Here is a 24,278-nt window from a genome sequence, read left to right as displayed (position 1 = left end):
TTACATTTAAAAAACTGCTGACTTTGACTCATTGTAGTGAAAGAGAAGCCTGAAAAGTACCCAGATTAGAACAGACCTCCACAAAGAAATTATACGTAGAATGAGAGCCAACTTCTTAACAGCAAAAACAGAAACTAGAAAAAGGTGGTATATGTTAAGACTTGGAAAAAATTCCTTATCACTCCAGGGGCACCTGGGTGGCTCAATCAGTTAAGCGTCCAAATCTTGATTTTGGCCTGGGTTGTGATCTCAGGGTCGTGAGATTGAGTTCCAGTTGGGCTCGGTGCTGAGTGCGGAGCCTGCCTGACATTCTCTCTCTCTCTCTCTCTCTCTCCTTCTGCCCCTCCCCTCATGTTCTCTCTTTCTCTCTCTCTCAAAAAAAAAAAAAAAAAAAAAAAAATTTAACTATCACCCCAGAACTGAATGATAATGAAGCTGGGGTAAAACATTCCAGGTAATAAAAACAGAATTTAACTCCAAGAAACTTTCTAAACGATGTGATGAGATAGTAAGAAATATATATTTGCTCCTTGTCCCACTTCCTGGCCCAGGTTCCTAAAACCCTTGTAATTTCCTGAGGGTTAAGGGTGGTAGGAGCATTTTTTATTTTAATATATATGGCCTCGGAATATGGCCTTGGTCTCCTATTGGTTCCTCACACAAGAACTTGTAACATCACTGGGATCTCTGGAGTGAAAAGAGTGTCTTTTGGCATGCTGATGAAATGACTGTGGCTCGGGCCCCCTTGATAGCTTCAGAATGGGACTGGTCACCAAAAGGACCAAGGCATGCTTCAAGGGTTGGATCCCCCCCGCCACCCCCCCGCCCCGCCCTCTGGGGAGAGGAGAAGTGCTGGGGATTAAGTTAACCAACAACCGTCAATGATTTAATCAATCATGCCTACATAGTGAAATCTGCATTAAAAACCCCTAAAAGACATGGGTTCAGAGCACCTCTGGGTTGGTGAATGCATCCACGTGCTGGGGGAATAAAGTACCCCAATCTCCATAGAGACACAAGCTCTTCTACAGAGGACCCTTCTGGACCTCCCTCTAGGTACCTCTTCAACTGGCTGTTCGTTTTTATCCTTTACAATAGATTTTTATAAGAAACCAGTAATACTGGGGTGCCTGAGTGGCTCAGTCAGTTAAACATCCAATTCTTTTTATTTTATTTTTTTTAAGATTTTTATTTATTTATTTGACAGAGAGAGACAGCCAGCGAAAGAGGGAACACAAGCAGGGAGAGTGGGAGAGGGAGAAGCAGGCTCCTAGCGGAGGAGCCTGATGTGGGGCTCGATCCCAGAACGCTGGGATCACGCCCTGAGCCAAGGCAGACGCTTAAGGACTGCGCCACCCAGGCGCCCCATAAACATCCGATTCTTGATCTCAGCTCAGTTCTTGATCTCAGGATTGTGAGTTCAAGCCCCACATTGGACTCCATGTCCAGCATGGGGCTTACTTAAAAAAAATAAAATAAAATAAACCAGTAATACTAAGTGTTGCCCTGGGCTCTGTGAGCCATTATAGCAAATTATCAAATCTGAGGAGGTGGAACCCCCAACTTGTAGCAAACTTAGACAGAAGTATGGGTATGCTGAGGACCCATTACTTATGATTGGTGTTTGAAGTGGGGGCAGACTCGTGGGACTGAGCCCTTGACCTTCCAGATCTATGCTGACTCCAGGTGGTTAGTGTCAGAATTGAATTGACTTGTAAGTTTTCTGTTGGTGTCCGCAGAAAACTGGAGAATTGCTTGGTGTGGAAACCCTACACATTTGGGGTCAGAAGCGTTGTGAGGAGAGAACCAGTTTTCCAGGAGGATGTACTTCAGGAAGGAGGCAAATTCAAAATTATCTTGAAAGGATGGTCTGAGAGGCAAGAAGGAAACAGGAGGGCAAATGAAACACAAACACTTATGTAGTTACAACACTCCCTGCATAAAATAAGAAAAATATTCAATGAAGGCATAAAAAAGTCACAACTACAATGCTGACAACACTTAGTTGGTTAGTCTGGATGGAGTTTAACAGAAGTAAGCTGCTATATGTTCTTTGTAGTATTTGAGAGAGCATTTAAGATCTTCTTTAACTTTTTGCTAAATTAAATGTGTATGGTAAAATTTCAAGGGTAACTAATAATAATAAAAGAGAGTTAGGGTGTATACATTTGAAACCAGAAGAGATGCAGAAAAATGGATTGAGGAAATGAAAAAATAATCAAGGAAAAGATAAGAAAGGAGGAAAATGCATTAAAAGGAAGGATGATAAGAAATATAAAAATAAGGTGGTAGAAATAAATCCAAATATATCAGTAGTCATAATAAATATAAATGGACTAAAGAAAAATTCATAGAACTACAGAAAGCAATTGATACTTTACTTCATTTCATTTATTTATTTTAGAGAGAGAGCACGCACGAGAGAGCAGGGGTTGGGGTAGAGGCAGAGGGAGAGAGAATCCCAAACAGGCTCCATGCTGAACCCAGAGCCGGACGTGGAACTTGATCCCACGACCCTGAGATCATGACCTGAGCTGAAATCAGGAGTCAGATGCCCAACCGACTGAGCCACCCAGGCGCTCCTAACTCATTTTTTAGAAAGTAATCTTTACACCCATCGTGGGGCTCAAACTCATGACTCAAGAGTTGCACACTCCTCAGACTGAGCCAGCCAGGTGTCTCCGTGCTCATTTACTATTTTAGGTACATTTCTTCCTCTAAAAGTCTGATTCAGTTTAGTGTGCAGATAAATATTCTAATATTATCAGCTATCAGAAATCAAATCTAGAGAGGCCCCTGGATTGCTCAGTAGGTTAAGTGTTGTCTGACTCTGGATTTTGGTTCAGGTCATGATCTCAGGTTTAAGAGATCTAGCCCCTTATTGGGATCTGGGCACAGCAGAGAGTCTGCTGGAGATTCTTTCCCTCTGTCCCCCTGCTTGTGCTCTTTCTCTAAAACAAATAAATAAATCTTACAAAAGAAAGAAAGAAAGAGAGAGAGAGAGAGAGAGAGAGAGAAAGAAAGAAAGAAAGAAAGAAAGAAAGAGAAAGAAAGAAAGAAAGAAAGAAAGAAAGAAAGAAAGAAAGAAAGAAAGAAAGAAAGAAAATCTAGAATGCAGGCAAAACACTTCTGAAAGGAAATAAATGTGTTTTAACATTATTATATATTTCAGAAATACATCTGGATGAATGAAGGCCACCATTCTCACAAAAGAGAAAAGTTCTAGCTGATTAAATTCATAACTAAAGGAAATTTTACTTTATCAGTTTAAACACAGAGGAAGGAAACTAATGTATGTCAATACAGGATTGGCTAAATTGATTTTGTTACATCCATAATGTTGATTATAAAAAGACATTTTTTTGGAAAACGACACGTATTTATTTGGTCTAATGAGAAAAAGTTTGAACGCAACATTAGCACAGTGATCATATTTGTCAAAATGTGTGGATGTACTGTTTAACTGTCAATTTTTATTTCGGGAAAGGGCTTGGGAAGGAGTATTTTCACGTTCGGCATGCTGCACTAACATGTATAAATTTATTACAAAATAATCTTATTTTTATGATTCTGGAACATAAAGGATTTCATCTTTCTTTTTCTAATAACAAAAACAACCATCTCATTTGGTGGTTACTAGGCAACGTCGGCCGGACCAAACCATCCGCTAGGGTGAAGGGGGAGATGGTATTTCTCTCGGTTTTGCTCCAGATTCGTCATGCGGCCATCTTTGAGTGGGGCACTGCTCTTTGCAGCCTTAAACTGGAATTTAGACGGACTGTGGTTGCTAGGCAACGCCTCGGCACCGCACCATCTTTGAGTGGGGCACGGGTGTTTACCAATTTAGAATGTAAGACGTCCTAAGCACCTACCTGATACTTGCTAGACAATTCCTTGGCGCAGTCACTACCTTCAAGCCGGGCTCTTCATTCTCGTCTTTAAATAAATGGAATCAAAACATTTGGGAGAAACTACGAAGCTTTACAAGTACGATGGGTGCCATCTTTGTTAGGGGCACTTGACTTCCGGTTGAGGCGGAAGAGAACCTAACGGGGCTTGGGGGAGGTACTGGAATAGAGATTGTGAGTGGGTTTGAGTTGGATGAAGAAGGCGGGAAATCTGCTTCTCTTCCAATCAGCTCCCCATCTCGCCCTCTGGCGGCTACGGCCGGCCGACCGGCAGCCCTACTTAGTGTGACTCCGGGCATGCTCCAAAGTGGTCACTGACAGCCCCCACGAGGGGACTGGAGGGGATTCCAGATGGGCGAGGAGGGGACAGAGGGCACCGTATACCTGCTTTGCCTTGCGGCCTCCAGCGGAGTTCCCTTGTTCTGCAGAAGTAGCCGCGGCGGCGCCCCCGCCCGCCAGCAGGTGGGGTCCTGGATCCCTGAATCTTCAAAATAGAAGGGGGCTAGGCACTTGGACTCTTGGTCGTCAAGGGGGTAGGGTCTGGAGACCTTTCGGAGTTGAGTTTAGAGGGCCAAGGGTGCAATGACTGGACTAATAATCCTGGTTCCCAGAAGAGGAGGGGCCAGGGGATGTAGCAAGAGGAGGGGGCTGGGGCCCTGGACACTTGGGTCCCAAGGTGGAGGGGATTGGGGGCTCCTGTCTAATGTCCCCAACTTTTCCCCAGCTCCCGTTCTCTGTCATCGGTTCCCTCAATGGAGTACACATGTTTGGGCAGAATCTCGAGGTGCAGCTGAGCTCTGCAAGGACAGAGGACACCACCGTGGTGTGGAAAAGCTTCCATGACAGGTCTCCAAGCTGTACCTTTTGGGGCAGGGCCACGGTCTGGGTGATGGCCCCTGATGAAGATGACCCTGAGGCCTACCAGCTCTCCAAGGACAGCTGTTTACTTGCCTGTGGAATCTTCAACAAGCCAGTTACCCTTTCTGATCCCTGAGTTTCTCTGTACCAGAAGCCTGTTGTGCTGGCTGGCAACCGGGATCAAGGGCGGACTCTCCTCCCCTCACGGCCCTGTTTCCCTGGACTGGACTTATTCTTCCTTCTCACCTTCCTTTCTCACAGCATCACCCTCATTGTTCTGTCATCTGAGGAGGGCACCTCGGAGCTGAAGCTGGAGAGACTACTCCAGATGGTGTTTGGGGCCATGGTGAGACTTCCCAGCCTTCTTCCCCAAACCCAGAAATCTGAGCTCTCAGCATCCTCCTCTCTCACACCAGGAGTCCAGATTCCCAGACCCTGCTCTCTTATTTGGTTCTTCTAGGTTCTTGTTGTAGGACTCGAAGAACTGACCAATATCCGCAACGTAGAGAGATTGAAGAAGGAGTTGAGGGTGAGGCTACAGGACGTGAGCCTGGAAGTTAAGATCCCAGGTCACTGATATTCAGAAACTACAGTTCCCAGCAGCCCCTGGGGCAGCCTGGTGACTGACCGTAGAGCCAGGCCCAGCAGGGCTAGTTTTCTGAAGGGGAGGGAGCAGATCTGGGGCCTGCCTGGGTCCTAAGCTCCTCCCTCTTCCCTTCTCCCTCTGCTAGGCCAGTTACCGCCTCATTGACAGTTTCCTGGGGGACTCTGAGCTCATCGGGGACCTGACCCAGTGTGTGGACTGCGTGGTTCCTCCAGAGGGGTCTCTCCTGCAGGTACTGAGGATGTGTTGGGAACCCTTAAACCTGTCACTGGCTCTGGCTCTGTCCTCATCCTCTTACCCTGGATCGTGGCCTCAACCTTTTCTCGTCCTTTGGGCTTCCATTCCAACCCCCACTTGGCCCCAGAAGGGTCTTTCTACACCGAGAACTGACCCAACCCCTCCCCAGCTCACAGCCTTCCCATGGCTTCCATCACCCCCAGGACAAGCTCCCATCCCCCCAGCCTGGTGTTCGAGGACCTGTGAATCTGAAACCCACCAATGTGCTCACCCTGACCTCTGCTAACTCCACCATCCACCTTTACCCGTCTGTCTCAGGAGTCCCCTGGACCCCAACAACTTCCCAACTTCCTTGCTTGGCACATGCTGTTCCTTTTGCTGGTTAATTTCCATCTATCCTACCTTAAATACCCATCTTGTTGATGCCCCGGGCATGGCCGCTTCCCATGATGTGACTAGGGGCAGGTGACTTGACCTCTCCGAGCTGGACTAGGTGTTTGATTGCCCCTACTTGGCACATAGGATTCAATAAACCGCAGCTGCGGCTGTTTTGATTATTAGCTTCAGTAACATGAGTCAGGCTAGGGAGCAGCCACCCTGCCAGTTTAACTTTACAGTGTGACTTGGGGATGGTACCTGCGTGTGAAGGAGAAGGCCCAGGGAGAATGAGACACGTGGGCATGCCACTCAGCAAGCTTTGAATTGTATGCCTGTTTCTTCACACTCCCCGTTCACCTGGGAAGTCATTGACGCCCCTGCTCATGTCTCCCGACTCAGGAAGCCCTCTCTGGGTTCGCCGAAGCGGCGGGCACGGCCTTTGGCAGCCTGGTCGTATCGGGCCGGGTGGTGGCAGCAACAGAGAGCTGGTGGCGGCTGGGGACGCCGGAGGCCGTGCTGCTCCCCTGGCTGGTGGGGTCCCTGCCTCCTCAGGCCGCTCGCGACTACCCGGTGTACCTGCCGCACGGGAGTCCCACGGTGAGTTGGGGGGTCGGGGCTCCTGGGACAGGCGGGGACGAAGGGACCTAGAGGCCGGGACGCGAGGAGGCGGGGCTCGGGTGGGAAGGGGCGGAGCTCCGGCGAGCCCCTGGTGCGCCCCGCTTCAGGTCCCGCACCGGCTTCTGACCCTGACGCTGCTGCCGGGCTTGGAGCTGTGTCTGCTCTGCGGGCCGCGCCCTCCCCTCAGCCAGCTGGATCCACAGGTGAATCCGGCGAATGTCCCCGCTTTTCCCCTATAACTCCGCCCGCCGGCCCCGGCCCTTCTCCCACCACCTCGCCCTGCCCGCGTTGTCTGCTCTGGGCCCGCCCTTCGTCAGCCCCGCCCCTCCAACAGGCCCCGCCCCCCGTGGACTGCGTTCCAATCACCTTCCAGCCAGCCCGGTCCCTCCATCGCTCTCATCCCATCCTTCCAGGCTTCACCCTTTCCTTGGTTCCCTCTGTCCCCCGCCCTCGTGGGCCCCTCCTCTCCTCCCTGGCCACGCCCCTTCCCCGGTACCCTCCCCTGACCTCACCGACCGGCCTTGCCTCAGCTTTTGGACCGCTGGTGGCAGCCAGTGCTAGACCCGCTGCGGGCCTGCGTGCCGCTGGGACCCCGAGCGCTGCCGGCTGGCTTCCCTCTCCACATGGACATCCTCGGGTAGGGCTTCGACGGGGGTGTAGGTTGGGGGTCCTCATGCCCTCCGCCCTGGCCATGACACCCCCTTTCTCACAGGCTGCTGCTTCTCCACCTGGAACTGAAACGTTGCCTCTTCACAGTGGAGCCCTCTGGGGATCAAGGTGACAGAGGAAGGCGAGGCCGGGAGGGGCTTGGGCCCAGGAGGGGCCCTCTGTCACCCTGTCTCACTTCCCCTCTCCAGAGCCTTCTCCTGAGCAGCGTCGGCGCCTCCTGCGCTCCTTCTACACCTTGGCCACCGCCACGCACTTCCCACCAGGTCAGAGGCAGATAGTGTGACCCCTTGGCACACGCCAGGACACTGAGTCTTAGATCACACAAGGGAAGACAGGGCATCCACACTGATGGGGCGGGGCAGGGAGGTCGCAGCCTAGAGACCACAGAATCTACTAGGCAGTCCGTCCGAACAGTTAACGCTGAGACTTACACATATAATGACTCACTTCACTCACTTCATCCTCATAGGTGAGGGTTAGCTCCTATTACATCATCATTCTGATACTACGGATGAAGAAACCGAGGCTCAGTTAATAAGCAGCAGAGAGCCATGATTCACACATAGGTAGCCTGGTTCCCATATCCACACTCCACTGTACTGCTCCAAGTACAGACTTTGCCACAGTCTTTGCCCCTCAGGGTGGGGGGTGTTCTACAGAGCCTAGATTAGGAAGGAAAAGTCATCTTAGAGCCCATGAGGCCCTAGGGAGACAAAGGAAGGGGCAGGGTAGTGGCCCCTCCTAGCTGTATGACTCCACCGCCCTTACCTGCTGCCCTGTGTAAAGTGGGGGGGGGGGGCTGGGGAGGGTTCCAAGGGCTGTGCCTGGAGTCCAGTGCCTGGTACCTGGTCAGCATAGCTGCATGTCTGTGATCTGTATTGCTAAGCAGACTGTCCAGGGCTGCACATATCACCTCCTGGAGAGGGAGGGCTGGAGACTGACTGGGAAGAAGGGGGAGAAAGTCCATGTCCTTCTTCAGGCAACTGACAGCCAGCTGGAGCCATGAGGGCCTGGCCCATCAGGAGTCAGACTTAGGCCCAGAATGTGGCGTTGCTCCTACAGGTTCGCAGTCTAGTTGTCTGGGCCCCACTGGTCACCTTGGCCATTCCTGTCCTTCCTCCAGAGCCGGGGTCACCAGAGGAGAAAGTGGAGGATGTGGCCCAGAAGACCCAGGTGCCAAGAGCCTGCTACCTGGTGTCCGGGCCCGAGGAGCCAGGCGCAGGATGGCGGCTGGTGGCTCTGCAGTCGGGGCCACGGCGGTTGCTGCTGCTGCTATCTGCCCAGAGTCCCATCCATGCAATGCGGGGCTTGGCCACCCACACTCTGCATGCCCTCACCCCACTCCTCTGACCCCCAGGCGTGAGCCATTCACACACACACAGCTATTAGCGTCTTTCTGTTTATTCGCTCACAATAATACACAGCCCCTGGACAGGGAGGGGGCAGGAGGGGCTACGATGGGGTGGGGTGGGAGGGGAGGTGGTGCCCACTTCCCTGGCCCCTCTCCCCTCTGTGCTTAAGGGGGAAAGGGAGGGAGGGGGCTCCCCCTTACCCCCCAGAATGTAAACAGCAGCAGATGAACAAAAATAAAAATACAAAAGGCCGGAGGAAGGTTCCAGGCATTCCCCCCACCCCTGGGGTCTTCCCTGTCACCAGTGGAGGTCCCCTCGCTGCCCCATCCACCAAAGCTGCCTCAGTCCTAGGGGCTGCCCGGCGCCGGCCACATCCCCGGGGGCAGAGTCCAGGGCTCAGAACTGCTGGGCCAGCAGCTCACACAGGTGACGGGAGACGGGTTCCTTGCTGGTGCGCAGAGTCAGCCGGTACATCTGGGTGGGGGACATGGCGGCGCGGACTCAGGGAGGAGGCAGAGGGGACAGAGAGCCCGGGGAGAGGAGGATACAAGGGAGATAAAGAAGAAAAAGGACAAAGGGATCAGAAAGGTGATGGAAGGGACAGGAGGCAGGTTAAAAGCAACACAGGAGGGAAAGGGTGAAGGACAAAGGTGAGACCCAGAGGGTGGAAAGGATGTGTCGAGGAAGACAGTAGATAGAGAACACAGGGACACAGAGCAGAGGGGCGGGATTAAAAAAGAACACAGTGAGGCAGGGGGTAACGTGTCAGTGTCAGGGGCACCTCCCAGACCACCACTCACCTGAGCCTGGGCGTTGGGCTCCAGCCGGAGCAGACAGCCCACCTGCAGGGCTTTAGTCTGGATGATTCCAGCCCCCACAAAGTTCTCAGGGTTGGGGTCCACATTGTCCAGGAGAGCAGAGCCAAACCCCAGGAGCTGGGGAAGAAGGGTAGCCATCAGAGGGTGCCAAATCTGGGAGCCACCAGGCAGCAGCAAACCAGTTTCTCCAAAGCCCTTGTGAGTGGGAACTAGCCCCATTTTAGAGATGGGGAAACAGAGGCACGGAAAAATGGGCACCGCTCCCCAAACTCCAGTTAGGAGAGGCAGGGCTGGGCTGTGGGTCCAGGGGCCCCTCTCCGGTCTCACCCAGTGGTCACTCACTTTTGCCTTAGTGACTTCTGCATCCATGGGGTGGTTGGCTTTGAAGATTTTCTGTGCCTCCTGTTGGGGGCTAGCGGAGGGGAAAGGTTCGGGTCAGGTGCTTGGAACGCCCCCCCCCCCCCCAGTGCAGTTGAGGCTCCGCCCCCTCCACTGCTCACAGGCTCAGCTGCTTCCAACGCTGGAAGAAGTCTTGAGCCGCCATCTCTGTCGGCTGGAAGAACTTGTTGATGGTCACGGGGAGCTTCAGGGTGAGGGACTGGGGGGCACCCCCGTACCTGGCAGGGCGGGGAGGGGGCAAGGAGGCTCCATCAGACCCTGGCCCCCGTCCAGGAGACCGCGGCCGCTCGGCAGGACCCCGCCCGACTCACCGGAAGCGCACGGACAAGAGCGGGGGCGTCAGGAAGTCCCGCAGACACTCGATGTTGAGCACCTGCTGCACCTGCGCCCCGCCGTCCACCTGCGCGGCCACGCGCTTGGTCTGCACCGCCAGCTGTGCCGGCCGGGGGTCAAGGAAGCCAGAAAGAGGCGGCGGCCCCCCGCGGTCCTGGCCACGAACCCCTGATGGTTCCGAACCCCAGCCTGCAGGCTTCCAAGGGGTCGGGCCTGCCATCCAGGGCGCATCATCCTACCTACGCAGCACCAAACTCCACAGCCCTTCCTCAGTGAGACCTCTGGCCACCCCCTGGGTGCCTACTCTGGCCTTCCACGATTGGCTCAGGGACCTCCATTATGGCACATAATGTCACACCGTACTAGGGCAGAAGCCCTTCCGGGGCTGGGATGGCTGACTCGAGTTTGCATCCTGGATCTTACCACCTCGGGGACTCCGGGCAAGCTACTTTCTTTACCTCTTAGCCTCAGCTGCAAAATGGACACAGAGTCCTCAGCATTCAGTGAAATAATCCAGTACGAGTACTTGTGCGTGTGTCTGGCACACGGTAGGGGCCCCAAAATGGCAGCAGCACTATCACATCTGCCTTCAAGTTGGCAAGGATGGGGTCTTAGGCATCTCTCACCCCTGCCCCCCACCCATGCCCAGCACAGAGCTGAGCCTCCCCGGGGGCTCTGGAGATGTTGATGAGGGCTGAATGAAGCAAAGGACTGAAAAGGTCTCCAGAGCTTTGGGGCCTCACCCCTGTCATTTCATGGGTGTGAAAACCGCTATCAGAGAAAGGAGAGAGGACTGACACCTTCCTTTATGCCAGCCACCCTTCCAGAGTTTTCCAAACACAGTGACCTTCAGAATACTATGAGAAGGAAGAGGGTCTACACTTCAGACCGGGGATAGGAAGGCTCAGAGAGGCCAAGTGACTGTCTCAGATCACACAGAAGGCCCTGCTCAGCATCCAGACCCCCAGGCCCGGCTCTTGAATGTGGGAGGCACCGGAATCGTGGGTGTGGAGCCGAGTGGAGGACAAAGTCAGGACATGGAAGAGGCCTGACAGGGACAAACTGAGACATACCTATCCCATCACTTCACTGTCCTCAGGCTGTCCTGGGGAGAAGAGGCCCACCCCTGTCTCACAGACTACACTACACCTCAAACCAGTAACCATATGCTCGGGCTCTCAAGAAGACTGAACAGGGTTCTGGCCCCGGGTCTATCTGCTTCCCAGTGGCCAGGAAGGCAGATCGAGAGGGTCAGGGCCCGGGGGAGGGGGTTGGGTCAGGCCGGAAGGATATGAGTCTGGAGGTCTCCAGGGTGGACGACAGTGGGCGAGAAGTTCTGGAACTGCACGGACGTCTTGTTGCCATAGAAAAGATACATGCGGCCTGCAGAGGGTGGGGAGGGGCAGGGCTCCATCTCACTTCCTTCAACCGCCTTTCCAGATGCCACCCACACCCAGGTGTCCCCGAAATCCCAACCCCACACCGCCCCCTCCGGACGCACCCAAGTTCTGCCGGAACTCCGACTTGACTCCAATCTGCAACAGTTGGTTCTCAAACAGGACCCCATTGTTCTTGCACACGAACCTGGGTGGGGGCGGCGGGGAGCTCAGGATGCCAGGGGTGCCTGTCTAGGCCCCACTCAGTGCTCCCCACCTGTCCCCATTCCCTCCCTGATCTTTCCCATGACTCACTTGTTCAGCAGTTCATCGGCTTCTGGGATGGGCGGCCCGATGTCCTCAGGACCTGGGCTGCAGGTGGGGAAAGCACGAGATGGGAAGAGGTTGGGGGGCTAGAGAAGACCCAAGCTAAAGGTGGGAGACAGTCACCCCTCAAAGGACAGAATCCCAGAATCCACATACCCAGATTCCCCCAAAGAACACCAGAATCAGACTGGCAATTGCCTCTAATGGGAAACAGGACCCTGGTGTGTGCCGCCACCCCTGCCCCATGTCAGAGGACCCCAACTTTCACTCCCCTCCAAATCCTTGCCTCTGCAGCTCATCAGGAACCCCTTCGTAAGAGCCTGAAGTCCCCTAGCCCTCCCTGGGGACAAAGATCTGCCCCCCAACCCTGAGGCCACCCCTTACTCAGCAGCTGGAGCTGGGTCAGCCAGCAAAGCCATGGGGCTCTCAGGGGCAGGCGGCTCCAGCTCGCTGGGCCATCCAATCCCAGAGCAGACAAGAGAAGACAGGCGTGGCAGGCAGCCAATCCCAGAGAGGCAGCAGAGGGCCGGGGGAGAGAGAGAAAGAGGGAGGAGGGAAAGAGAGAAGGAAGAGCAGGCTGAGACATGGTGATGGGGGAAGGACGACACAGGGTGGCTAGGGTCAGCCAAGAGTCCAGAATGGCCAGAGGGAGAGAGGAGGCAGGGGGAAGTGGCAGCCACGGCGACAGAGGCACAGGGACAGGGAGGGAGGAGGGGACTGTGAGGGGGCAGACGGAAAAGGGGCAGCCCGGGGGCCGGGCCGGCGGTACCTGAGGAAGGCCTCCTCGGGGGTGGGCCCCAGGCTGGGCTGGGCAGCTGGGCCGTCGGAGAAGACGTCCACCAGGAGGTTCCCTGCACCCGAGCTCGCTGGGGGTGCGGCTGGGGGAGGGGCTGCCCGCAGCCCCAGGAGGTCGGCGGAGGGTGAGGGCGTCGACTGCAGGGAGGTACAGGAGGAGGTGAGAAGGGGTAGCGCCCGGCGGCCCCCAAGCCCCGATGGCCCAGCCCCTGGGACTCACCACAGTGCTAGGGGTGGGCTCCACGCCCCCGTTGATATCATTGCTGCTGGGGTCCCTCCGGCCATCATCTAGGGCGCTGCCGGCCCCAGGCCCCTTCTTGCGTTTCAGCTTGGCCAGGATGGACGACTCTCGCTCCGGGAAGGGCGGCATCTCCTCCAGCACCGTGGCCTGTGGGGTCAGAGGGCGAGAGTGGGTCGGGGACAGCTCGGTGGCAGAGGCGAGGGCGGCTAAGGTGCAGGGGTGCCGGAGGGGCACATGGGGGCCGTGGCGCTAACCAGGACATCTGTGCTGGCCACCGAGCTGAGCGTGAGGTACTCGACGGCACGCTGCTGCAGCTCCACGTCAGCGTTGCGCAGCTGGGAGCCGGCCCGCAGCACGCCCTGGATGGTGGCCTTGGTCTCCGGGAAGAGGTTGATGAACTTGATGTAGGTGGACAGCAGCAGGGCCCGGGTGGCCACGCTGCACAGGTGGAACTTGGAGTGCAGCAGAGAGAACTGCACCGGGGGGCTGGGGAGGGCAGAGGGGCATCAGCACGTGGTCCCCTGCCTCCTCCCGGAGCCCCCAGGAGTGCCGCCCCCCACAGAGGCCACCCAGGGCGGTGGCCATTGCAACGCTCTGTCCCAGAGGCTCCTGGGAGCTGAGCTCCCTTGCAACCACCAGATGGCTGTGTGAGGGGCCGAGAAGATCCCCGGGGGCCCCATGACCACCGGCGCCAGACCCCTCAGAAGTGTGGTGTTTACCGCCTCACCTGGAGCGGGGGTCCCCAGCAATCAGATTCCCAAACTCCCCGAGGATGTAGCCGCCGACTTTTACCATGTTCTCATGGCAGGCGGGGGCCTGGAGCGCCTGGAGGCAGAACAGGGCAGGTGAGGACCACAGGGAGCGGAGTGCCCTGACTTAGGACTGCTCAGGGGTGCCAGGTGCAGGGCTAAGCCCATGACGCCCATTAACCTGTGGAACTCTCACGAAGCTATGATGTGGGTGGGATAGTAGGTGGGAAAACTGAGGCATGGACCGGTTAAGTGACTGGCCACTGCTCACACAGGTGGTAAAATCGGGTGGCACCAGGCCCCCTTTCCTGGGGCTGAAGGAGTGGGAAACCACCAGAATCTGCGAATTGGTGACTACGCACTGAGTGGCCCACACCCACGCCCGCTGACCCTCCACTGGCCTGTGAGGACCCGGCCCCCAGGTCCCTTGGTGGCCCAGGGAGGCGAAGGCACTGCTCTGAGGAGGGAGCAGGACAGTGACCACGGTGGGCTGGCCCCACACCCCAGCAGTCCTTGCTCTGCCTCACTGTCCCACTGTGGGGGTGAAGTGGGGGTGCTGACCTCAAAGACGGTCTTGGCAGCGTAGCCCTGGACGTCATCGCGGTTGGTGACGATCTGCAGCACACGGTACCACACCTCCTCACTCACGTAGTCGCCGGCAATGCGGATGAGGTTGAGGATGGTGTCCACGTACCAGCTGTAGTCCACTGCATACTTCTCAGCCAGGATGGCCACCTTCAGGACCTGCCAGCCAGGGAGGGAGGACACATGGGAGCGTGTGCACACGTGTGTGCACCCGGGGACAAAGTATGGAATAACCAGATCCGGCTCACCACTGTCCCCATCTGGAGACTCCAGGAGTCCTGACCCTCACCCCCTCTTCCTCCCTCAGGCCCAGGAGTCCAGACCCCCAGCCTCTCCTCCCTCGGACCCAGGGATCCGGGCTTCCAGGCCCCCTCCTCCCTCAGACCCAGGAGTCCAGGTGCTCAGCTCCTCCCAGAACTTACAATCTCTTCACGGATGGCGTAGTCAGCCGTCTCCAGGTACCGAAGCATTTCTGACACGATCTGCTTGGCATTGCTCCGGTCACACATGGCATAGAGGAGGTCAGCCGCCCGCTGTCGCACACTGACGTCCCGCTCCGTCTGAGGGAGGAGAGCAGGTATATTATGTTCTAGGCTCTGCAATGGCCTCTGAGGCCTGCGCCTCTCTGAGGGAGCAGAGACACAGGCCAGCGTACAGGGCCTGGCCTGGGACAGGCTCTGACGTGGCGTACCTTGAGGGCGTTGATGACAGTGTCGATGTGGGTCTTGACCGCCTCGTGGGAGAACTCGGAGCTGGCCAGCGTGCACATGCTCTCCAGGGCCAGGTAGCGCAGGTTGGTCTCCCGGTGCTGCAGGAACTGGCCCAGCTGGTTACAGGCCCGCACCAGGAGGTTGGGCTCACTGCCCGCAAGAAGCAGAGATTGGGCGGGGGGGGGGGCGCATGAGAAGGTAGAGGACTTGGGCCCAACTGACCCAACCCACAGCACCCTCAGGACCTGGGTCTTAACTCTTGCCCTCCATCTCCTTCACGACCACTCCTGGCAACCCAGACATCCGGGCCATTGGGCCCAAATGAAGAGTTGGGAGTTCTGCTTTTTTCAGGAGGGTCCAGCCCCACTCTGGGGAGGTAACAGTTCACAGCTTCATCGTCCTCCTACCTCAAAGTCATGATTCCCAGCCCCATTCTCCTGGGACACAGGAGAATGGGCCCCCAGCCCCCCAGGCAGGCACCTGTCATAGTGGATAATGAGGCTGATGGTCTCGAAGAGGATGGCGTTCTTGGCGTTGGAGTGCTGGACCTTCTTGGACTTGGGGGGCTCCTGGGCCTTGTTGAGCACGGTCTCCAGACACTCCACCAGCCGCCCCTTCACGGCAGCATCCTCTGGGGAAAGGGAGGGCATGTCCCGGGATGAACTCTCTGTCAGCCCAGCTCATGTGCGGGGGAGGGGGCCACCCCAGGGCTCTTATCTTCCACAGGAAGTGTGGGCCCTACAGCTGTGGGCTGGGGTCTCTGCTCCTTCAAGCTCGTCCTTGGTCTCCAGGTGACCGGGGGAGGTGGCAGCAGGCCAACAGAAGAGACCACTCCAGACTTTGGCTCTTGTCCTGCTCGGTGCTGACTCCCACCCCTGTGAGCCTCAGTTTCCCCTTCTGCGGCACTGATACCCTTTAGGTTTCTCACAGAGCAAAGAGACCTTCCCCAGAGACGCTGTGAAACTGGGGTCTCCCTGAGGAGCAGTCTGAGCGCCTGAGACGACACATGCCAACCAGGAGCTCACACCAACACCGATAACTGCCATTCCATGGGGTGCGAGGTAACACCATGTGCATAGAACAGCTGTCAAGTGTTCTAGGGGAAAATGTGGCACCCGGATATATCAGGGGGCTCTCGGGGTAGAGGGATGAACTACAAGACACAACGCAGCTCTGAGCCAATTCCAGAATGCGAGACACCTTGCAATGCCAAACTCCCAGTTTCTTCAAAAACAGGTAATGGGGGGGGGGTGGGAGGGCTATTCCAGACCCCCCAAAAGGGACAAAGACATAATGAAATCTAAGTCATAGTCCTCAACTGTACTGTATTTTGTTTAAGTCGTACAAATAAAGCTGTGGACAGTGAGAGGGGCGTGAATGATGCCTAGACAGCAGACGACACTGTGATCTCGAATCTTCTCAGGTGTGACAAGGGCACTGTGGTTTTGGGCAGTGTTCCTGGGTCTCAGGAAATGTGTGTGGGTGTATTTTGGGCTGGGGGAGCATTATGATGTCTGTAACTTAAGCCAAGTAAGTGAGCAAGTAAGTGTGTGTGTGAGACAGCAAACCAACCGGGGCGCCAGGAGCAGCGTTCACAGTCTCTGCTGGGTCTCGGGGGCCTTGCGTGTTCATGACACCGTTCTTGCAAGGGATCTTTCATTTGAAATGTCTTCTCCCAAGTGATTTTTTTGTTTGAAATTTTTCATAATAAAAGGTGGGGTGAAAGCCAATGGCACAGAATAAAGGGGCAATTCTTCCAGATTAAGACAGAGCTTTAGGGGAAAGAATTACATTCGATACTTATGTCTTTTTCTTCTTCTTTTTTTTATTTTTTATTTTTAAGTAATCCCTATCCCCAACGTAGGGACTGAACTTATGACCCGGAGATCAAGAGCTGCATCCTCCACAGACTGAGCCAGCCAGGCCTCCCTCGATACTTGTATCTTCAGGGGTGCCTGTGTGGCTCAGTAGGTTAGGCGTTTGACTCTTGATTTCAGCTCAGGTCATGGTCTCAGGGTCATGAGATCGAGCCCCGCACTGTGGGGGGGGGGGTTTGCACTCAGCAGGGAGTCTGCTTCTCTCTCTCCCCCTCTCCCCCTCCCCCGGTCTCTCTAAAATAAGTAAATAAATCTTAAAAAAAAAAAAAAAAACCACGAGAAAAATATATGCATCTTGATTGGATCCTAGCTTGAACAGACTGTGAGTATTTGGGGGCTAATTAGGAAAATCCGCAGTGGGTCTTTGAGACAACTGGGGAGCTGCTGTGAGCTTCAAGCGTGACCACAGAATTGCCGCTGTGAATAAAAACGCCTATAGTTTTTAGAAATGTGCAATAAGATATTCAAAGGTAAAAACATCGTGGTGTCTCTAACTCATTTTTAAACACTTCAGGAAAAAAAGAGCAAACAGAGCACGCACGGCAAAATGTGAAGTCTAGATGACGGGTATGTTCTACTTGTCTGTGCGCTGGAAGATTTTTCATAACACAGTACCAGAAAGACTTCCTGTAGATAAATCGGAGATAACCCCGCTGGCCCAGCACTGTTTGCTCGGGGCCACAGCTACAACTCCTATGACGCAGAGGGTGAGAAGCAGGCGAGGTGCCTGCTCTGGGCACACCCCGAAATGATGAGGCAGGGCTCCTGGGATGGAAGTGAGCTTAGAGATCTGCCCGAGCTCTTCCTTACCGGATGAGAAAGAGGCTCAGAAGGGGAACAGGCTTTCCCAAGGTCACGTGACAAAATTCACCACTGGCTTGCACAGGCTGGGAGGGGCCTCTGCTGTCACTTCCATTACACAATTCGTGTGCTGCACACACATACGTGCGGACACGCACAGACTTGCACACGCGTTCATGCATTCACAGATGTGCGCGTGTGTGCACGCGCATGCTCGCGCACAGCTGCCTGGGAAGACAGGGCCGCGCACGAGTCCCTGGCCATAGCAGGTGCTCGGTACCCTGGCTGAACTGAAGGGAGCTGGCTGGTCAATCACTTCCTGTGTGCTGAGCACCTCAGCACGGGGTCCCTCAGACACTGCTCTACGAGGTCAGACAGATGAGGAAACGGGAATGCGGGGGGGAGCCAGGGCCTATAGGGTAGAGGGAGGGACTGGGAGCCCGATGCTGGCGTCAGGCTCCACCCCTTAGTGTTGCTGACTGGGCCTGGAAAGGAGACGTCTCATCTCCAAGCCTCGGTCTCCCCGTTTGCATACTGCAGGGATGGCTCCCCTTCAGCAGCTCTGTCGGGAGGGCACAGACACCCCCGGCGCATTACCTGGCTCACGCTAGGCTCATCATCCACACCATGGCTGTGACCTTGAGCAGCAAGGTCACTAAAACCTCTCACAGAGGTATCTATGCTCATTCAAACAGCACAGCCTGGCATCACCCCTTGATCTGCTGGGGGACCCTGGACAAGGGCCTCCCCTCCCCCAGCCTTGGTTCTGTCACCTGTAAGACAGGTGTGACAACAGCCCCTACATTACAGGGCTGGAGCGCAAACACAAGCGTGGCTTCACAGGGACCCTGGCCCACAGCAGATCCACACGACACGAGCGATCTGTCCGATCCTTTGGGCTGCCCCCCCAGACCTACACCCTCACAGAGATCCTGACAGACCCCAGGCCCGAGGCCCCAGGTCCCGGCCCGGGTGGGCTCGGCGGTGGTACCTGGCGGTGGGTAGCACTGGAGCAGCCGCAGGAGCTTCACCGAGAGCCAGGGCGCCGGCACGAAGTAGTAGGTGTAGTCCTGGAGGTCGGTGGAGGCCGAGGAGACAATCTGGGGGCGGAAGAGGGCGTGAGGCATGGACAGGGAAGGGCACGGGGCAGGGGCAGGGCAGAGCCACACTGCCTTCCCAAGGGGGTGCAGGACTCTGAGGCCCAGGGAGGGGAGCGAGGGAGCCTGGAGCACAAGTCAGCGACCTAAGCCAGGGCTCGCCGACTTCTCCAAGTAATGCTGCTCTCGGGGGCAGGAAGTCTCTGCCAACCCAATTCCTTTCTGTGAGCCCCTTACTCCAAACAGGAGCCTCGCAATGCCCTGAGCTCCTCCACGGAGCAGAGATCACACCAGCTCACTGCAGACTTGTGTCCCTGTAGCTGTCCCCGAGGCTGGAAGCAGCTTGGGGCAGGAATTGGCTCCGACCCTTTTCTGGGTTCCCAGGCCTAATACCAGATCAGACATAAGAAAGTCTCGGGGAAGAGGCGGGAACTTAGCAGGAGAGCGCTGATGGCAAACTCCTGCTCAAGCTGGGAAATCCCTCCTCCAGGAAGCATTCCCACCATGCGCTGTGCCACTGCCATGATGGCATGTGCCCGGCCCCCAGTGTCCCTGTCCGTGTCCCCCCGACCAGCCTGGCACACAGGAGTATTCAGGTATCTGGTGAATGGACGACAAAGCGACCGAATGAGCTGGTGTGTTTGTTCACTTTGCTTGTGAATCCAGGTCCTCTTGGACCTGCCCAGGAAATGTTTATATTCACTCTAAGCCTTTCTAGACTTCCAGGCTGAGGTAACTGCCTCCTTTGGGGTCCACGATGCCCTGCACTACCTCCATGACAGCCCAAATCACCCCTTTTATCAAAATCTGTGCCGGTCGGCCTGCCCTGCTGCATCTCCCTCCCCCGCAACAGGACAGGGAGCTCCTAGAGGACTCGGGTCTGACTCATCTGTGTCCCCAGAGCCTGGTACACAGGTGGCCTCAGGGCATGTTCCCAGAACAGGGGTGAAGGTGGTAAGAGGAGCAGAAGGAAGAACAGGAAGGGACAGGTTCGAGAAAGAGGAGCAGGAGGAACACCAGGGAATGCGGGAGGAAGCAAGAGGCAGTGGGGTGAGGGGGAGGAAATCAGGAGAGCCACTCTCACCTCCTGGGTGCTCATGATGCCCAGGCCCATACCGACATTATAGAGACTGACTGACAGCAGCTATGCTGTGAGCTGGGCGCTGGTATTGTCCCCATTGAACAGATGGGGTCAGTGAGGCCCAGAGAGGTGAAGCCACTTGTCTGGGGCCACACAGCCAGGAAGTGGCCGAGCCGGGATGAGCTCAGCTCAGAGGCTGAGTTCATAACCACTGTGCTGGACTGCCTCTCAGGGAGGGTGAGGGGGACCAGCAAGTCACTCCAGGGGACGGAGATGCCAGGGCCATCTCCTGCAGCCCGTGACGAGACCACACCCACCCGGCTCAGGCGAGACACGGCCAGGGAGATGCACGTCTTAAAGTCGTCCGGGTTCTTCTTGCACAGACAGGTGATGAGACTGACAGCTGCCGTGACCACACCCTGCAGAGGCAGACAAGTGGCAGGTCAGGGCTGGGGGGGGAAGGGTCAGCCTGGGGACAAGTGTCCAGGCTGTGGATCTGAAAGCAGAGACCCAAGGGCTGGGTGGGTGATGGGTGCTGGGGACACTGGACAGGATCCCTGGGCAGTCGGTGGGGGGGAGGGTATCAGGGATGGACGTGGGGGTTTCTGCACATTTGGGTGGGTGACAGGTACTCAGGACACTGGACCAAGATCTCTAGGGGCCTGAGTAAAGGCAGGGACAGATGTGGACATCCAGGTGGGAATCAGGGCGGGGGTGGGACACTCCCTGGGCTTTCACGTGAGCGTCTGAGGCAGAAGTGTCTCTGGGTGAAGCGGTGGGGTGGCTCTGGGTGGCACCAGGTCCGGGGCTCACCATGTGCTGGTCGTTGAGCAGGTGCACCACCCGGGCCGTCCACTCGCCCATGGGCACCAAGTCGGGCGAGGCCTTGTACAGCCGCAGCAGGCACAGGGCCGCGCTCTGTTTCACGCTGTCCATGCTGTCCCTGTGGGGACACAAGTGAGTCGGAGGCGGTCAATGCGACCCAAGCCCCACACAGACCTTCCCTCTTCTCTCACTCCTCCCAGGAAGGGCGGCCAGCAGCAGGTGGAGAGAGCCAGGGGGACCAGGGATCCCACCTGGTGCTGCCCTCATCACCCACCAAGCCTCAGTTTTTTTATCTGCAAAATGGGTTCCATCTCCGTAACCTTGTAGTCATTGGCAGAACGACGCAACATGTCAAGCCCGGCTGTGCACCTCCACTCGTTTACCAAACACTTCCCGAGCGCCTCTGGGCAACAGGTCTGCTGGAGGCGCTGTGAACAGACGAACTGGTCCAAACGTCTGTCCTCACAGAGTCACCTTCTAGCCAGGCAGCCAGTACCCCAGCACACACACCAGATGCTGTCCGGCTTCAGGGCCACGGCGCCAACGAGCGCAGGTGCGAGGAGCGCTGGGAATGCTATTTTGCCAAGAAGCCCTCTCTGATGAGGTGGCAGGTGAATGGAAAACTGAGTTTAATGAGAAAACCCCGAAAATCTCTGCACGGTGCATCCCAGGGAGAGGGCACAGCCCGTGTGGATGCCCCGAGGCAGCTGTGGGCCTGCGTGTGGCTGCTGTGAGTGAGCGAGGCCAGGAGATCAGACAGAGCGACAGGGGCCAAACCATGCCGGCTATCGAGGGCCATGGCGACAACCCTGTTTCTACCCAGGGGAAGACAGAGACGCTGCAGGGGACGAGCATGGGGACACCAACACTGGGGTGACAGCAGTAAAAGCACCACCCAGAGCCTTTCCGCTCCGTCCGGCACTGACCCAGGCACCCTCCGGGACTAATTCATTTATCTCTTCACAACAAACCGAGGAACCAGGGCCAGACGCGTGAGCTTGGGGTCCTGACTGGTGGAGCACACTTCTGGGGGAAGCCACTGACTCTCTGATGGGCACTTTCCTCCTCAGGAGGATTTGGGGGATGAAGAAAGGACACCGTGGACCAGAAGCTGGCGCGGCCTCAGGTGCAGAGGGACGTGGGGAGATGTCCTGACCACCCAGGCTGCGGCCTCGAGGTCAAGGGTTTCCCGGAGAGGACCCAACCGAAGCCTGGGCATAGGACACAGAGGGAAGTCCCAGGAGGGGTGACCTGCACAGGCAAAGGCCAGGTGAAAAGACGTTTCACCGAATGCGCAGGAGAAACACGAATGGCAGCGAAAAGGCAGAGCTGTTTCCTCTCGCCAGCCAGGCAGACGCACACACGTTGGCCGGGCCTCGGATACGGGAGCCCTCGAGGAGACGTGGGGACAGGCCCTCAGAAGAGTGGGGCCACCCCGGGTCAGTGTGCCGCTGGGAGTGCTGCGGACCAAGCCCAGCGAGGCTGCTCCTGGACACCCACCCCGGGGGCGGGCACACATGCGTGTTCAAGGTGACGCCGCGAGAACGTTTGCTGACTGACCGTCATCAGTTTAAAACCAAAACCAGGGGCGCCTGGGTGGCTCAGTCGTTAAGTGTCTGCCTTCGGCTCAGGGCGTGATCCCGGCGTTCTGGATCGAGCCCCGCATCAGGCTCCTCCACTGGGAGCCTGCTTCTTCCTCTCCCACTCCCCCTGCTTGTGTTCCCTCTCTCGCTGGCTGTCTCTCTCTCCATCAAATAAATAAATAAAATATTAAAAAAAAAAATAAAAAATAAAACCAAAACCAGTAGAAGGTCTGTCCCAGACCAGTGGAATGCCGCTCCATTAATGGTCTTTTCACCATCGTCACAGCTCATGGCACAAGCCCTGTCCCCAGGCCATGCTCCGTTCTAGGTGTTTCTCCAGCCCTTGAGGGAGGTGACCTCTACCATCACCTCCAGCTATGGGTAAGGGAATGTCCGGCCGCACACCAAATGGAGGAATAAGAGCTATTTATCACCTTGGTTAACTTAACCAGAGACCGTGCAACTATTTAGGTAAAGCTTACAACTATGGAACGGGGGCGGGGGCAGGTGTAAAAGGACAAGGAGGTACGTGGGAATAACGACCACCGAATGCAGGGCACAGGGAGGGAGGGGAAGATGGGGATGATGTGGGAGAGATGATGGGAGAATTTAACTGCTTCCTTTCTTTTTTCAAAAACACCTGCGATGCTACATGAGCTAGCAATTCCGCGCCCAGGCATCTACCCACAAGAACGGAAAACAAAGTTCACGCGATGGATTCGTACATTATTCATGAGTCAAAAGGAACCTTTCTGGTGAATGGATAACTAAAATGTGGTCCCTCCAGACAGCAGAATATTATTATTGGGCCATAAAAAGGAAAGAAGTACAGCCGCATACGACATGTAGGAACCTCAAAAACGTTACGCCAAGTGAAAAAAAGCCGGACACAAAAGGCCATGTATCGCGTGCTTCCATTTATCTGAAATGTGCAGAATAGGCAAATCCAACGAAGGAGATGAGTGGCTGTCTGGAGCTGGGGGGAAGGCAGTGGGGAGTGAGCTGCTAACGAGTATGGGGCTTCTTTTTGGGGTGATGGGAATGTTCTGGAATTAGTGGTGGTGGCCGCACAACACTGAATATACTAAAGACCACTGAACTGTACACTGTAAACTGCTGAAACAGTAAACTTGATGTTATGCGGACTTTATCTGAATTAAAAAAAAAAATCTAGGGGCGCCTGGGTGGCACAGCGGTTAAGCATCTGCCTTCGGCTCAGGGCGTGATCCCAGCGTTGTGGGATCGAGCCCCACATCAGGCTCTTCCGCTATGAGCCTGCTTCTTCCTCTCCCACTCCCCCTGCTTGTGTTCCCTCTCTTGCTGGCTGTCTCTATCTCTGTCAAATAAATAAATAAAATCTTAAAAAAAAAAAATCTACCTAAAAAAATATATTGCTCTGTGCCCCAGTCACCGTCAAGGCCAAGTCTCGGGTGTCAAGAGGTCAGCTGAGCACTCAAACCACCCCAGCCTGGCCCCTGACTCTGGCAGGGCACAACCCCTCAGCATCCATTCCCTGGCATGAAACTGGGATGTCACCTCTGCTCATATGAGCCTGTCACACTGGCCGCCTTCTTGGCCCTCACAAGCACCAAGTTCTCCCCACTCGGGGTGGCCGGCAATTTCACGACTGAGCACTCCGTCCTCTGTGAAAGTTTCTCCGGGTTCCGAGCCACAGCCCACTCTGCGTTTTCCTCCCATCTCCCTGGCCAGACCTGGACACACTGGGCCACCCTGGGGCTAGCCTTAGATCACTTCTCATCCCGTCTCATGTCTTCCCCGAGGGACTTCATCCGGCTGCGGCTTTAATTACCATCCATCCTGCGCTGTCCCCCACGATGCCCCAGCCACACGTGGCTACTGGACCCGGGACGCAAGAGACGTGTGTGTATATTACACTCACGTATGGTGACGACATGAACAATTACACGGATAATTTGCAGGATGATCCAATGTCAAAACGAAAATATTTTAGATGGACTGGATTAAATTAGAATATTAAGAGAAGTTTCGCCCGTTTGTTTTTACTTTGTCTGATGTGGCGACTAGAACTGTGGAAG

The 24,278-nt window shown here is 55.7% G+C and overlaps 2 protein-coding genes across 4 annotated transcripts in view; one reads left to right on the top strand and one right to left on the bottom strand.

Moving 5' to 3' along the window:
• The first annotated feature begins 4,089 nt into the window (after positions 1 to 4,089).
• FUZ (fuzzy planar cell polarity protein) lies at positions 4,090 to 8,879 on the top strand. 2 transcript variants are annotated; one of them, XM_026481798.4, is made up of 11 exons: positions 4,090 to 4,370; positions 4,633 to 4,754; positions 5,028 to 5,112; positions 5,227 to 5,295; positions 5,498 to 5,602; positions 6,385 to 6,582; positions 6,711 to 6,806; positions 7,134 to 7,240; positions 7,316 to 7,380; positions 7,461 to 7,535; positions 8,396 to 8,879. In XM_026481798.4, exons 1-11 carry the CDS (start codon positions 4,260 to 4,262, stop codon positions 8,620 to 8,622), a joined length of 1,260 nt encoding a protein of 419 aa, XP_026337583.1. In that variant the 5' UTR covers positions 4,090 to 4,259; the 3' UTR covers positions 8,623 to 8,879. The 2 variants fall into 2 exon arrangements, with proteins under 2 accessions (XP_026337583.1, XP_057170541.1); XM_057314558.1 differs by lacking the exon at positions 5,227 to 5,295 and having other exon boundaries at positions 4,104 to 4,370.
• The window catches only part of AP2A1 (adaptor related protein complex 2 subunit alpha 1), a 30,646-nt gene continuing 15,025 nt past the window's right edge, over positions 8,658 to 24,278 (bottom strand). The window contains exons 5-24 of one of the 2 annotated variants that reach the window (XM_057314556.1): positions 20,627 to 20,756; positions 20,131 to 20,232; positions 18,627 to 18,735; positions 15,438 to 15,588; positions 14,939 to 15,107; positions 14,670 to 14,807; positions 14,224 to 14,406; positions 13,641 to 13,738; positions 13,168 to 13,399; positions 12,893 to 13,060; positions 12,647 to 12,810; positions 12,262 to 12,327; positions 11,866 to 11,922; positions 11,676 to 11,758; positions 11,469 to 11,557; positions 10,153 to 10,277; positions 9,943 to 10,059; positions 9,785 to 9,854; positions 9,425 to 9,559; positions 8,658 to 9,098 (exon numbers count right to left, since the gene is read on the bottom strand). In XM_057314556.1, coding sequence (XP_057170539.1) covers positions 9,021 to 9,098; positions 9,425 to 9,559; positions 9,785 to 9,854; positions 9,943 to 10,059; positions 10,153 to 10,277; positions 11,469 to 11,557; positions 11,676 to 11,758; positions 11,866 to 11,922; positions 12,262 to 12,327; positions 12,647 to 12,810; positions 12,893 to 13,060; positions 13,168 to 13,399; positions 13,641 to 13,738; positions 14,224 to 14,406; positions 14,670 to 14,807; positions 14,939 to 15,107; positions 15,438 to 15,588; positions 18,627 to 18,735; positions 20,131 to 20,232; positions 20,627 to 20,756 — 2,464 coding nt within the window. In that variant the 3' untranslated portion in view covers positions 8,658 to 9,020. The remainder of the gene's footprint in view (positions 9,099 to 9,424; positions 9,560 to 9,784; positions 9,855 to 9,942; positions 10,060 to 10,152; positions 10,278 to 11,468; positions 11,558 to 11,675; positions 11,759 to 11,865; positions 11,923 to 12,261; positions 12,328 to 12,646; positions 12,811 to 12,892; positions 13,061 to 13,167; positions 13,400 to 13,640; positions 13,739 to 14,223; positions 14,407 to 14,669; positions 14,808 to 14,938; positions 15,108 to 15,437; positions 15,589 to 18,626; positions 18,736 to 20,130; positions 20,233 to 20,626; positions 20,757 to 24,278) is intronic. The other variant, XM_057314557.1, reaches the window with a different exon arrangement.

Source organism: Ursus arctos, unplaced genomic scaffold (genome assembly GCF_023065955.2).
Source record: "Ursus arctos isolate Adak ecotype North America unplaced genomic scaffold, UrsArc2.0 scaffold_19, whole genome shotgun sequence".
Taxonomy (NCBI): Eukaryota; Metazoa; Chordata; class Mammalia; order Carnivora; family Ursidae; genus Ursus; species Ursus arctos.
The sequence above is the reverse complement of the archived record's forward strand: the minus strand, read 5'-3'. Positions and strand labels throughout refer to the sequence as shown.